General features: G+C 38.5%; 1 protein-coding gene across 6 annotated transcripts in view; it reads left to right on the forward strand.

Annotated features, from left to right (window-relative positions):
- PTPRR (protein tyrosine phosphatase receptor type R) overlaps positions 1-13,302 on the forward strand; it is a 259,427-nt gene that overhangs the window by 19,387 nt on the left and 226,738 nt on the right. For all 6 annotated transcript variants that reach the window (XM_073789229.1, XM_073789233.1, XM_073789232.1 and 3 more), the window contains one exon: positions 6,274-6,572. In XM_073789229.1, coding sequence (XP_073645330.1) covers positions 6,274-6,572 — 299 coding nt within the window. The remainder of the gene's footprint in view (positions 1-6,273; positions 6,573-13,302) is intronic.

Genomic DNA, 13,302 nt, shown 5'->3' on the forward strand with positions numbered 1-13,302 from the left:
GAGTGATATTGGTCTATAGTTTGTTTGTTTTTTTTAGTACTGACTTTTTCTTGTTTTGTTATCAGAGTAATTTTGGCCTCACAAATGATTTGGGGAGTGTGCCCTTCTCTTCTGTTTTCTGGGAATTGAAGTTAATTTTTTCTTTAAATGTTTAAATTTACCAGTGAAACTATTTGATCCTGAAGATTTCTTTTTCAGAAAACAAATTTAAGTAAGAATTCAATTTCTTTTATAATTTTAGGACAATTCAGGTCAGGTATTTCATCTCGGGTGAGTTTCTTTAGTTTGTGGGTTTTGAGGAATTGGTCATTTCATCTCAATTGTTGAATGTATATGCAAAGGATTGTACATAGTATTCTCCTATTATCCTTTTCATGTCTACTGCGTATTTAGTGATTTTCTTTCATCTGATTTTGGTAATTTGTGTCTTCTGTATTTCTTTGTCAATCTTGCTAGAGTTTCATCAATTTATTGATGTTTTTCAAAGAATCAGCTTTTGTCTCATTGATTTTCTCTATTGTTTTCCTATTTTCAATGTAATTATTTCTGCTTTTAACTTTTTACTTTCTTTCCTCTGCATACTTTACATTTATTTTGCTCTTCTTTTTTCTCATTTCTTAAAGTGGAAGCTTAAATTCTAGTATAAGCATTTATGCTATAAATTTTCCTCTAAGCACTGCTTCAACTGCATCCCACAAATTATGGTGTTGTATTTATTTTCTCCTGGAGATGTCTTTGTCTGCACTTTGGTGTCCACTATGGGACCTTTGGGACACCTTTGCCTAGAGGATACTGGGGGCAGGGGGAGATGGTAAACTTACTGCTGATGTTGTGGAATTTTGAATTCTGTTCTTCATCCCCAATCCCTCTGCTACTGTTTACTTTCTAGAGTTCTCAAATAGCTGTTTTATGCATTTTGTCCAGGTTTTATAGCTCTATTTAATGTAAGCAACAAGGCGGAGTGTGTTTGCTCCATCTTACCCAGACTCAGAATCTTTCATACCCTTTTAAACCCTTTAAAATTATTTTACTTTTGTTCAGGGACTCAACAGGGAGAGTGCTTTGCTTTGTGCTTCAAGAATGCTGTCCCCAAACCTTTTCCGTGTTGAATCTGGTCCTCTGAATATCCAGGCTCAGCTGTCCACTGATGAATTTTAAATCAGTAAATCCTATGTAAGTGTTCAGGGTTATCTTGTTTGAACTCTCAGACTGTCAGTGACACTGGACACTGACAATCACAGATCCTTGGTATACTCTTCCCATGGCTTCCATACTTCCACAATCTCTAATTTTTCTTCTTCATCCTCCAGCTGCTCCTTAAATGTGGTCTCCTCTGGGTCTTTGCTGCAGACTCATAATTCTTCTCATTCCACAAGGCAGTCTCATCACTCAGGCACTCAGTTTTCCATTACTATGCTTATGGTTTTTAAGTATTTATCTCTAGTCCAGAACTTTCTTCTGAGTTCCACATAAACATAATTGCTTTCTGGATGTTTCTGCTTCTTTATATTGTAGGCACCACAGAATCACATTTCTCTGTCTCAGTAAAGGGCACCTCCATACATTGGGTTGCTGACTAGAAATAGAATTATCCTTAAATATCTACTGTTGGTTCCTTCCTACAACATTAACTCAATAACTGAATTTATTCCCCTTTTTTTTTGGTCAATTCCTATGTCTTAACACTTCTGGAATTTGTCTCTGCTTTGTCCCTCTACTCCACCTTGTCTGGGCTATTCTGTCATCTAAAATATTTTACCTGGTACCTTTGCACTTAGTCTTGCTTCCTCCCAATCCATTTTCTTGTATAGCCAGAGTAATTTTTGAGAAATATAAATTTTATAATATCACTTCCCTCCTTAAATCTTGTAAAATGTTCAATTTTTCTAATGCTTCATGTCTTCAATGCTTTTAAAGGTATTTTACAACCTATCATGTTATCCTCAGTATCACTCAGTCTTTCTGCATTAGTGTCCTGTTGCTGCATGACAAATTGCCCTAAAATTTATCAGATTAAAACAATATATATTTATTATTTCTCAGTTTCTGTGAGTCAGAAATCTGGTCGTGGCTTAACTGAGACTTCTGCTTCAAGGTGTCTCGTAAGACTTCAGTTAAGGTGTAGGCCTGCACTAGGCTCCTAGGAGAAGATTCAACTGAGGAAAGACTTGCTTCCAAGCTCATTTACATGATAGCTGGCAGGATTCAGCTCCTCAGTCATTGTTGCAACTGAGAGCCTTAGTTCTTCCCTGGATTTTGGCTAGAAGCCTCCTTCTTCACATGGACCTCTCCAACGTGGCAACTTGCTTCATCAAAGTCAGCTGGAGTTTCCCAGCAACACAGAAGTCACATCTTTTTTAGCGGGAATGCTAAATGACATCCCATCACCTGTTGGTTAGAAGTAAGTCAAGAGCAAGATCTTGCTCACTGTCAATGGGCATGAATGCCAGTAGGTACGGGTCTTAGAGTCCCATCTGAAGAGTCCACTACAAACTCTTACCTTCTTTTTCTTATCTCCTCTCTTAATTTCTCTGTGCTGCTTTCTGAATTATTACCGAAACTTTTCCAACTTACCAATTCTCTATTCAGTGGTGTCTAGTCTGCTGTCTAACCCATATATTGAATTTCATCAATTATGATATTTTTCATTTCTACGATTTCCACTTGGATTGAAACATGCCTGTTCTCTTTTCCTCAAATCCCTTATTCTTATTTTTCTCTTTTATCTCTTTGGATGTTTTAATTAACTTATTTTGAAGGCCCCTTTATTTTTCTCTTTTATTTATTCTTTCTTAGATAAGAATCTTCCTACTTCTCCATCTTCTGACCATCTCTCATGGCAATGGTCACCATGTGCCTTGTAATTTTTTAAGTCTATGCGTGTGTCTTCAGTGTGACTTAGCTTGCATGGAAACACGTGGAAATTCCATTTATATTCTAGTTTCTAGAGACATCACTATAAGATTGATTTTCAGTTGCTTCTGTCTAAGACCCTATAATGCATACAGGTTCTAAAACATTTTTTTTCTTAATCTTCTATGAACTACTCTTTCTTGGTTTTCCTCCTACTTTACTACCATTCCTTCTCATTTATCTTTGCTGGCTCCATTTCATTCAGCTCCTTGACACTAAATATTGTAATTCTACCAGGAGTTCTGTCCTATATACTCTTCTCTTCTCAATCAATCTCCAGTCACTTGACTTTAAATTTTATCTGTATTGGATGACACAAATCTCTCTCTCTCTCCAACCATGAACTAAACATTTATTAAATTTCTAATTCAACATCTCCACTTTGATATCTAACAGACATCTCAATCTTAACATTTCTAAAATGTTTACTTGAGTATATTTATAATGTCAAAGTGAAGGAGGTGATGATAGAGGGGTAATGTTTGAAGACAGAAACTAAAACTTATTCCAGATACTAGCTTGGTGGTCCTCAACTTTAGGGTTGGAAAGTGAGAAAATTTCAATTAGAAATCCAGATTTGTAGGCTACATATCCAGAGGTCTGCTATGGTAGTTCTAGGCTAAGATCTGGGAATCTGCATCTTAATATCCTAGGTAATTCTGATGTAGGGATCTAAGCACAACACTTTGGAAAACTTTTTCTTGCCTAATGGCTATGGTGGGGTTCCTAATATTGTGCTGCCATCTTGGTTCTCATTACTCAAGGACAAAGCAGGACTAAGTCCTTTCACATATACGACTGGATAGGGCTGGGAAATGTTAGTTGTGTTTCAACTGCACTTAAAATTAGATTTTTTTACCTTTCCCTGTAGGCCAATTTTAGCACAAGAAACATCTGTTAGTTGGACTCACCTATTCTATTTACATAAGGTGGCTCTGAAAAGGTTTTCTGTGACTGAGATCATATAAAAAGAAAGATTGAAGATAACTGTGTAATTTTCTCAGTTCTTCATTCATTTTCCCCTTCCTTATAAATCTGCATTCTCTGATCTTCTGAGCCGCTTCTCTTTCTTAGTGAAATTCTTCGCCATCCCCCACTATGGGTTTTTTTTTGCTTCCTGAATCTTGCAAGCTTTTTTTGCATGTTAATTTTTATTAACATGACTATTTCGATAGCACTATCATGTTAGATACAGTTGCCATGCTACTGAATGTTATAGATTCCTCTTTTTGGTAGAAGAGCCAATCCCTCAGGTGAAAAACCCAAATTCATTCAAGTATGCAGTATGCCTTTCCTGAAACAAGAGACCATCTTTAAATGAGGAGTATTTAAAAAGTCAACTAGGATAAAAATAATACATGTGCTCTATTTCTTAACCCCAAGGTGACCATGTCATTGTTGCTCTTCACAATGTCAGACTCAGTCCTTTAATAGGGGAGGGAGGAAACTTCACCTGTAGTATAGAAATGCTGTAGGACACTACAGTATCACTTAGTGAATTACTTTTAGTAAAATACTAAACAAACATTTGTGGTCAGAAAGTTAATATACATCTAAAATATTTTAGCACTAGTCTCCATTAATAAAACTGCAATAGGGCTTCCCTGGTGGCACAGTGGTTGAGGGTCCACCTACCGATGCAGGGGACATGGGTTCATGCCCCGGTCTGGAAGGATCCCATGTGCCGCGGAGCGGCTAGGCCCGTGAGCCATGGCCGCTGAGCCTGCGCGTCCGGAGCCTGTGCTCCGCAACGGGAGAGGCCACAACAGTGAGAGGCCCATGTACCGCAAAAAAACAAACAAAAACTGCAAGAATATTAACAGTGAAGGACCATATTCATTTACATATGTTCCTAATATGACAATGTTCCTAATGACAATGGCATTTCCAAATCTGAGGAACTCTTATTTCATTCAGAGAAACAAAGTTTACAGTCATTTCAAGGTAACACTGTCCAATCATCATCTTTGGCAAATTATGGTAGCTTGATTTTTTAAAAAAAAAAATTACAGTCAATTCAGCATGCTCAGGATTGAAGACATGAGGACTAGTTTCTCTTGGGTTGGCAAAAAAGTTCGTTCGGGTTTTCTGTAACACCTTAAGGAAAAACCCGAACGAACTTTTTGGCCAACCCAATATGACTAGCTCAGAATTCACGTGAAATGTATTTGTGATTTGAATGCTGTAAAAGCCTAAAGTCCCTGGGACCCAATGATTCCCAAACTATTATATCATGATGAAAGCACTTGAGCTGACTGAAGAAATAACCTGTCTTCCTATCTCTAAGTGAAATTTGACAGCATACTGGTAAGACAGGATTGCTGAAGGTGCTAGAAATATATACTGGTCACAGAGGCTTGATGGATGGAAAAAGCTGTAAAAACTAGCAATTCCTCTACTATAAATATTCAGTGAGAATTCTAGGCACCCCAGAATTCTTATAAAAGGAGGGAAGTAATCTTCTAAGGACAGCACTTGTACAGCGGTTGTTGCCATAGGCATACCCAGGGGAAATCTGTGGTGCCTAGGGTCGCTAGGACAGTGTGGGTGGCATTACTATGTTGTGATCTGTTCAATCTGCTTATCATCTTATACAGAAGGTCTTAAACTTACTTTTCTAATTGGTGTTTGACCTAGTGATATTCTTTTGACTCACATGTGTATGTTATCTCTTTCCTCCTGTGGCCAATGACAAATAGGAAAAAGTTATTCAAGTCAGTGGATATTTACCTAACAGAAGAAATAAAGGAGCATGTACTACTTTATCTAGATGGCCATATTACTAAGTAAGAAGGAGAGAATGGATATCATTACACAACTGGAAGTTGCTACCACAATGCATATACTCAGATTCCTGCCCTTAGTCAGCTTAAAATAGTCTATAAGTATCTTAAAAATTGGACATAGTTGATTATAAGTAGGATAAAAGAGGTATAAAATAAGAATTGTGTGAAATGCTATTGATTAAAGGGAAGAAAGCTTGAATATGATATGTAAATGGTTGTCATTTGAGGAACAGTTAGGACATCCAAGAAGAGATGCCCAAGGGGGTATTACGACCATGAGCTTAGATAAAGGAGGAAATTCCTAACTAAAAGAGGCATTAGAATATCTTTTAAATAGAACTTTTTCGACTATACCCACTTCTGTCCACCCAAAGTCTCTGAGATGACTCCATACCACCAAGTGTGTTCTCATTGTCGGGGATAATGGAGCAGGGACAAAAATGGAGATGAACTGATCTAAATCCTTCACAAGCCTTAAAGCTTCCTAAGAACGGGTAATTCTCTTTATCAGATATTCTATTCAACTTACTGAATAAGGTCTTTGATTTTCGTTTCTGTTTCTTCCCCCTTTCAGGGTGCCTTTCAAGAAATAATGATCACTTTTTGGCAATTCATCAGAAGAAGAGTGGGAAGCCAGCTTTCATTTATCACCATTCACAAGACATTGAGAAGAGCCTGGATATAGCTCCACAAAACATACAGAAACATAGCTACCATTCCTCTTCTAAAGCTCAAATAAGCAAACGCCACCAAATTGTTAATTCAGCATTTCCTAGACCTGCGTATGACCCATCTCTCAATCTACTGGCCATGGCTGGTCAAGACCATGAAGTGGAAAACCTGCCAATCCCAGCAGCAAATGTGATTGTGGTGGTAAGTACTGCATTTAACTGATGCTCATCTGATGGTTTCCTCTGTGGTTGATACTTTAAAACAAACAAACAAACAAAACCTAATGGTGAATAGTTATCATTGGATCTCAATGACTATTTACCATAGCACTTCTTATTCTCTGGTATTTCTTTTTTGTTACTTGATTATTATCTGTTGGCTTCCTCTTGAACTTAAGCCCATAAAATAAGAAACCTTGTCTGTATCTTCTCTACACAGCACAATGCAAGGTGCATAGTAGGTGTTTAATAATTTGAACAAAAAATGGCTTCAGGAAGTCCTTACAGTTATGTTGGATCATATCCTATGGAGCCTCCTGACTTCTGTGATAATCTGTTCTAAGCAGATAGGCCTGAGTCTCAGTTTATGTAAATAAATAGTACTTATTAAAGATCTTCTGGTCACTTGACTTAAATTACAAGAAATGAAGAGACCCTGAAAGGGAGAGAGTGATGTACAGGGAGGAGAGTGTTCTATAACTGGAGTAGATAAGATGGTTTGGAAGTAATTGATGGATAATATTCCTAATATCACTGAACAAGCATCACCTTTTATTAATCAAGGTGATGTAATGGGTCCATTTTTGTATTCTTAGAGTATGTAACCAGGCCAGAGGTTCCCAATTTGTGGACTTATCATAGTTTAAACACATGCTAAGGTTGACACACTGTTTGGACTATAGTCCCTCTCGAGTTTAAAATTACAATAGGAGGATCCACATTAAAACTACAAGTCAGTAGCTAAATGGTTGTTAATTGCATTTCTGCCCCCAACCATAACCAAATATGTTGACTTTTAAGGCAAGATGATTCAATGAAACCATGTTTGCATTTTGGCAACCTCTCTATAAACCTAATGTAATTAAAATTAATAAGCTTTTTTCCTTTTATTTATTTTTTTAATCTACTACATATAGGACACTTAGTATTGAGAATCAAAGATCCATTCATTGATGTTTTCAACTAGCATCCATTCAATATTTATTATGATCTGGCCATCATTCGGGGTATCTAGAAATACCCATCATTTGGGGCATCCACAAGTGCAATGGAGTCTCTAGTTTTGCTTGGGAAATGTCTGGGGAGAAATGTTGGTAAGCCAATAAAAATCATAAATAGAGAACATAAGATGAGCTGTTGTTAAGAGACAATATGTGGGTGATTTGGCCTCCTGAAATACTTGAACAAATTTTCTGCATTTACACGAGTAACAGATGTTCCGAAGGTGAAAGCCATGCACTGTGTCTATTGAGTGAAGACAAATGATGTTAATAATGTCGCTGTATCTGGATATGCCTGTGCTAATGCTCAGGCTCAGGAGAGATATTTCCTCTATTGACCATCATCCACCCATAGTCGTCAACTCCTAAAGTCGCTGTGAATTACGGTTCAAGAGGTTTGTTCTATCTTATAATGTCATGTACTGTCTAGTTAATTTAATATTATGGAGAATAAAAGGCATCAGTGAGGAACTCTGGCAGGTCCTTTCACTTTTAGCTCATTTGTGGTTTGGAGATTCATGAAGAAGCTGTGCTTTTTCTTTTGGGTGAGGATGACATGAAGGCAATGGGCGATTTTGCGGCTTAGCCTTCCCTAACCTCTCTTGATCTAGCCTCTAACGGTGCCATGGCGCTGGTGGCTTGCAACAACCATTGCTAGTGCTAATGTTTCCTGTAATCCACTTACATTACTTATGCACATGGTGATTTAGTAGGAAAACCAGGGAAGTGGAGTTATTTTTAAATAAATCAATAATTTTCAGCTTACTCAAAAAAGCAGAGGGTCAGCATTTAACCAAGTATCAGCGGGTTTGAAGGTTCATGCTTTAAGAAAAGAGATTTAGGAATAGAACGTACATGATGAAAGGGAGATAGTTCAGCTGCTAAGTGAATTTGGTTGAGTAATTGATATGTGTTTGCGTACGTGTGTGTGTGTGTGTGTGTGTGTGTGTGTGTGTGTGTGTGTGTAATATATGGTACCAAAAGAATTCTTGTGGTACCAAAGAATTATTTTGTGGCTTCATTTATACCAAAATGAGCAGTATTAATGAGTATTCATTTCCTGAATTGGGGAAATTATTGTGATTTTCTTTTAGCCAGAGTAAAAAGCCACTCCCAACTTCCAAAATATACAAGTACATAACTTTTAAATCTTCCTAGCTCAGAGGAGAGATCAATTATTTCTTTCTCTCTCACTTGTTTCTGACATCATCAAAACCATGAGTTTTAAAATTAAAAATTTAACAGGAACATGAAAGATGCATGTATCCCTCCTCCTTTCCTGATTCCAAGTTTCTGGCACAAAGCATTTCATAAGAACATTTGTCCACAAATGAATTTTTTCCTTTATCTTCTTTCTTTTAGAGTCAGGAAAATATGCAGTTTATTTATTCCAAGGAGAGGACAGCACAATTAGAATGTTTATCCCAAAGCATTCTAATTATGTTCCAGAGGTTCAATTAAGAAGCTGTTATTAAGATTTTTGTACAAATGCAATATACAGGGAATATGAATGTCCTCAAGGTCAAGGCTGTGGTAGGAGAAAAACAAATGGCTTTAACCAAATGAGTGCTGAGAATTCCATCAATATACATCAGGCCACAAGGCTACCACTTTAGGAAGGAGGGAACCCCGGGGTGTGAGGGAAAATGGTAGAGTGGAAGCAGATACAGGCTTTTCCAGTTCAGCAAGTTCAGCATAGGTTGCTGGGTGAAGAACATTTTAGCTTGGGCAAAGTATGAGAGACCTGGGGAGGCGAAAATCTCCCAGAGATCTCCATCTCAATAACAGCACTCAGCTTCACTCAACGACCAGCAAGCTACAGTGCTGGACATCCTATGCCAAACAACTAGCGAGACAGGAACACAACCCCACCCATTAGCAGAGAGGCTGCCTAAAATCATAAGAAGTCCACAGACACCCCAAAACACACCACCAGCCATGGACCTGCCAACCAGAAAGACAAGATCCAGCCTCATCCACCAGAACACAGGCACTAGTCCCCTCCACCAGGAAGCCTACACAACCCACTGAACCAACCTTAGCCACTGGGGACAGACACCAAAAACAACGGGAACTACGAACCTGCAGTCTGCAAAAAGGAGACCCCAAACACAGTAAGATAAGCAAAATGAGAAGACAGAAAAACACACAGCAGATGAAAGAGCAAGATAAAAACCCACCAGACCTAACAAATGAAGAGGAAATAGGCAGTCTACCTGAAAAAGAATTCAGAATAATGATAGTAACGATGATCCAAAATCTTGGAAATAGAATAGATAAAATGCAAGAAACATTTAACAAGGACCTAGAAGAACTAAAGAGCAAACAAGCAACGATGAACAACACGATAAATGAAATTAAAAATACTCTAGATGGGATCAATAGCAGAATAACTGAGGCAGAACGGATAAGTGACCTGAAAGGTAAAATAGTGGAAATAACTACTGCAGAGCAGAATAAAGAAAAAAGAATGAAAAGAACTGAGGACAGTCTCAGAGACCTCTGGGACAACATTAAACACACCAACATTCTAATTATACGGGTTCCAGAAGAAGAAGAGAAAAAGAAAGGGACTGAGAAAATATTTGAAGAGATTATAGTTGAAAACTTCCCTAATATGGGAAAGGAAATAGTTAATCAAGTCCAGGAAGCACAGAAAGTCCCATACAGGATAAATCCAAGGAGAAATACGCCAAGACACATATTAATCAAACTGTCAAAAATTAAATACAAAGAAAACATATTAAAAGCAGCAAGGGAAAAACAACAAATAACACACAAGGGGATCCCCATAAGGTTAACAGCTGATCTTTCAGCAGAAACTCTGCAAGCCAGAAGGGACTGGCAGGACATATTTAAAGTGATGAAGGAGAAAAACCTGCAACCGAGAGAACTGGGGAATAGGTAGGCTTTGGAATATAAAGGATGGGGAGATTATGGATTACTCCTTTCCTTGAAGGAAGGAAAATAAAGGGAAGGAATAGGAGGAAAGGTGGAAGAAGAGGAGGAGGAGGAGAAAGGAAAGGGGAGGAGAAGGACGGGAGGGGAGGGGAGGGAAGGGAAGGGGGAAAGGGAAGGGAAGGGGAGGGAAGGGGACAGGAGAGGAAGGAATGGAGGGATGGAGGGAGGGAAGGAGGGAAGAGAGGGAGAAGGAGAAAGGAGGAGAAAAGAGAAGATAGAGTGGCAGTTTTGGGGGCAGTGGCAAGACTTCTGTGAGCACATGAGAAGATGATGGGGAGTCTCCAAGAGCCTGAGATGGTCGCTGTGAGATTCCTAGAATCCTGAAGCTTCTTGTCTTGCTCACCACTCACCCAGACCATCACCCAGACAGACATTCTCTTGTTTTTTGACACAAAACATTCTTTGCAAAGATTTTTATCAAGTGGTTGATTTCAAAGACCATTAAAGCCAAAAGCTCTGGATAACTCTGTGTTTCAGTTACATCCTGAGCTCTGGTTTATGCCTCTCCTCAACTTGGTTCTGCTGTTGACCAAGTTTTTGAGTTTCATCTTGCAGGTAAACAGATAATTCCTAGATGTGGTTTGAAGGGCTTTGAAAGTCTTGCCTTCTCATTTCTTTGCTACAGTAAATAAATTTTGTAGCATTTAGTGTGTTATGTGATGTGCATAAATAATTGTTTTTTAATAGACAAATTAGTTTAATCACAATTTTGTATTAGTATAGTGAATGTCCCAAAAGGTGAGTTTAAGCTGTATAACTACCCCTGGAATTCTTCCATGTCAGGGAAGGCTTAATGGTTAAGAATATTTTGTAGCAAGTGACAAGAACCCAATCAAAACTAAAGAACATTTCATGGTTCAAATAACAGCACTTCTGTAGTATATCTAGCTTTAGGTGTAGTTTGATCAAGGGCTCAAATAATTGGCCAGGATCAATCTCCCATCTCTGCTTTCCATGGAGTGACTTTATTCTCAGACTGATTCTTTTTCATCTTATCATGGTTTCCTGAAACTCCTGGAGTTTTATCCTTGGAGGTTCATATTCAGTGGGAAAGAATGAGTCTTTCACAACTGTCAGTAATATCCTGAGCATCCCTATAGACCAATTTAAGTTAATTACTTACTTCATCCCTGAATAGTTTGTGGCCAGGTGGTAAAATAAGGCAAATTATCTCAAACCTAAACCATATGCCTTACCCCGAGAGCATCCCTAAAAACCCATAATCTGTTTATGAGAGGGGAGGTTACCTGAATAAAAATTGGGACACTATTAACAACCAAAGGCAGACTAGACACCAGATAGCAGCTAAATGTATGCTAAAGCAGAGATCTAGACTGTAGTTTTTACTAAGACATGATAGCCCCTTCAAGAAATAATGAGGATATGACAGCTTACAACTTGGCCTCAAGAATATGATTCTTGTACAAAAACAGGGTGACTAAAGTCATACTCTAAACTCTCTGACAGTGGCCCAAAAAGGCAGCAGATTCATTCTGACACCGGAGAAAATTAAGGTACCTGGGCTGTGTCCTAACACCCAGACTATTTGCCTATGAGGACTGTGATTTAGGGCAATCTGTTGGACCCAGGATATTTTATCCCAAGAATGTTTCAAATTTGTGAAAACCACTGTAACCTGTATACTTCTTGATAGTGACTGCTTATGTGGTGGGGACCAGAAAAGCTACATTAGTACATAGGCTAAGTGAGCTGCTTGTGGTGGGCAAACTCACAGAACATGGGAAGCAAATGCAGGCTTTGGGAAAATTATGAATTATTATGTGTCAAGGGTATTCGGGGCCATATAGTAAATACCAAGTCCAAAATACTACATGGATATAAGACACAAGTCTACTGCAGTGTAGGATGTGACTCTGATGCCTTCCAATGCTGTCCTGGGACACTAGACCCAAGTTCCTGGAAGGAATGAATATAAAAGCCTGAGAGAAAAATCTCTGCCATGGTTTTATATGGTAGTACTTTTATTAAAACAATCAAATGTGTAGTTCTTTTCCTTGATTTTCAAATAAATGTAGTTATGTCTACCTTGAAAATGGCATTTTTTTCTGTAGACCCTACCACCTTATCATTTTGGATTTGGTCTGTGTATTTGTTGTCTATTGTTGCATAACATATTACCTCAACATCTAGCAGCTCTAAACAAGGACTATTTATTATTTCACATAGTTTCTGAAGGTCAGGAATCTGGGAGCAGATTAGTTGTGTAGTTCTGCCTCAGGGCTTACTGCAGTCAAACTGTCAGGCAGGGCTAAGTCTTTGAAGACTTGACTAAGCTGAAGGATTCACTTCCAAGCTCGCTCACATGGGTATTGGCAGGAGGCTTCAGTTCCTCAACACGTGGACCTCTCCACAGGACTGCTCAGACATGGCTTCCCCCAGAATATGTGAGGAGAGAGAGACACCACAGTGCCATGTATGACCTCGTCTTCAAGTCACACACCATCATTTCCACTGTATTCTATTCATTAGAAATGAGTTGCTAGGTCTCTCTCACACTCATGGGGAGGGGACTGCAGAGGGCATGAATACCAGGAGGCAGGGATCATTGGGGACTATCTTGGAGTTTAGGTGTCACAGTCTTCAAAGCAAAATTGGAGAATCTTTGTATTCAAAGCACAAGAAGTGCTTGTTATGCACTTCTACCTATAAAGTTCAGGGAACATGAGGATTTAAGGGCCTCGTGTAAACTTCAGGAGAGGTAGCTGTGTGCTGAAACCATATGGCTACTGA

The sequence above is a fragment of the Tursiops truncatus genome, chromosome 11, assembly GCF_011762595.2.
Source record: "Tursiops truncatus isolate mTurTru1 chromosome 11, mTurTru1.mat.Y, whole genome shotgun sequence".
Classification (NCBI taxonomy): Eukaryota; Metazoa; Chordata; class Mammalia; order Artiodactyla; family Delphinidae; genus Tursiops; species Tursiops truncatus.